Genomic DNA, 723 nt, shown 5'->3' with positions numbered 1-723 from the left:
TCCACGGGGGGGTCTCACCGGAGCCGGTGCTGCCGCATGAGGGGGACGATGCAGGCGGGGGGGCCCGCGACCCCCAGGAAAGGGTGTCGGAGCAGCTCCGGGGCGCTCGCCCGCTGCGCCGGGTCCCGCACCAGCATCCGCTCCAGGAACCCCTTGAGGGAGGGGGACACCTGGGGGGGGTGCAGAGGTGGGGTCAGACACCCCCAGGGCCCCCCTGGCAGTGGGGACCCCCCCCTCCTCCGAGTTACCTTGTGGCCGTTCTTGAGCCGGGGGGGGAGGTTGTCGCGGATCAGCTTCATGGCCTTGAGGGGGGGCTCGTTGAAATAGGGGGGCTCCCCATCCACCATCTCGATCACCATCACCCCCAGTGACCAGATGTCCACCTGGGGGGGGGCCGCCAAAAAATGAAGGGGGGGCTTGAGGGGCCACCTGGAGCTCCTCAAAGCCACCCTGTGCACCCCTAAACCCACCCCAAACCCTGTGCCCGCCCCCCCCCCCAAGACCCACCCCGTGGCCGCAGGGCAGGGGAAACGGGCTCAGGGTTCCACGCAGACACCCCAAACGCCCCTAAACCCACCCTGTGCCCCCCAAATCCATCCCATAACCCCCCAGCCCCACCTCTGGGCCGTAGGGCAGGCGGGAGATGAGCTCGGGGGCCATCCAGTACGGGGTCCCAACCAGCGACTTGCGCCGCGGCACCTCCTTGTTCACTTGGGCGCAGAA

General features: G+C 69.3%; 1 protein-coding gene across 1 annotated transcript; it reads right to left on the bottom strand.

Moving 5' to 3' along the window:
* Window positions 1–6: 6 nt before the first annotated feature.
* LOC113963087 (serine/threonine-protein kinase PAK 4-like) lies at window positions 7–687 on the bottom strand. The gene is made up of 3 exons (XM_027673871.1): window positions 619–687; window positions 249–383; window positions 7–170 (listed from the first exon to the last, which is right to left on the bottom strand). The coding sequence occupies exons 1-3, from the start codon at window positions 658–660 to the stop codon at window positions 15–17; spliced, it is 333 nt and encodes a 110-aa protein (XP_027529672.1). The 5' UTR covers window positions 661–687; the 3' UTR covers window positions 7–14.
* Between the last annotated feature and the right edge of the window lie 36 nt (window positions 688–723).

Source organism: Neopelma chrysocephalum, unplaced genomic scaffold, assembly GCF_003984885.1.
Source record: "Neopelma chrysocephalum unplaced genomic scaffold, ASM398488v2 Primary Assembly neopelma1_190859, whole genome shotgun sequence".
NCBI lineage: Eukaryota > Metazoa > Chordata > Aves > Passeriformes > Pipridae > Neopelma > Neopelma chrysocephalum.
Note: the sequence above shows the minus strand (reverse complement) of the source record. Positions and strands in the feature narration are given on the sequence as shown.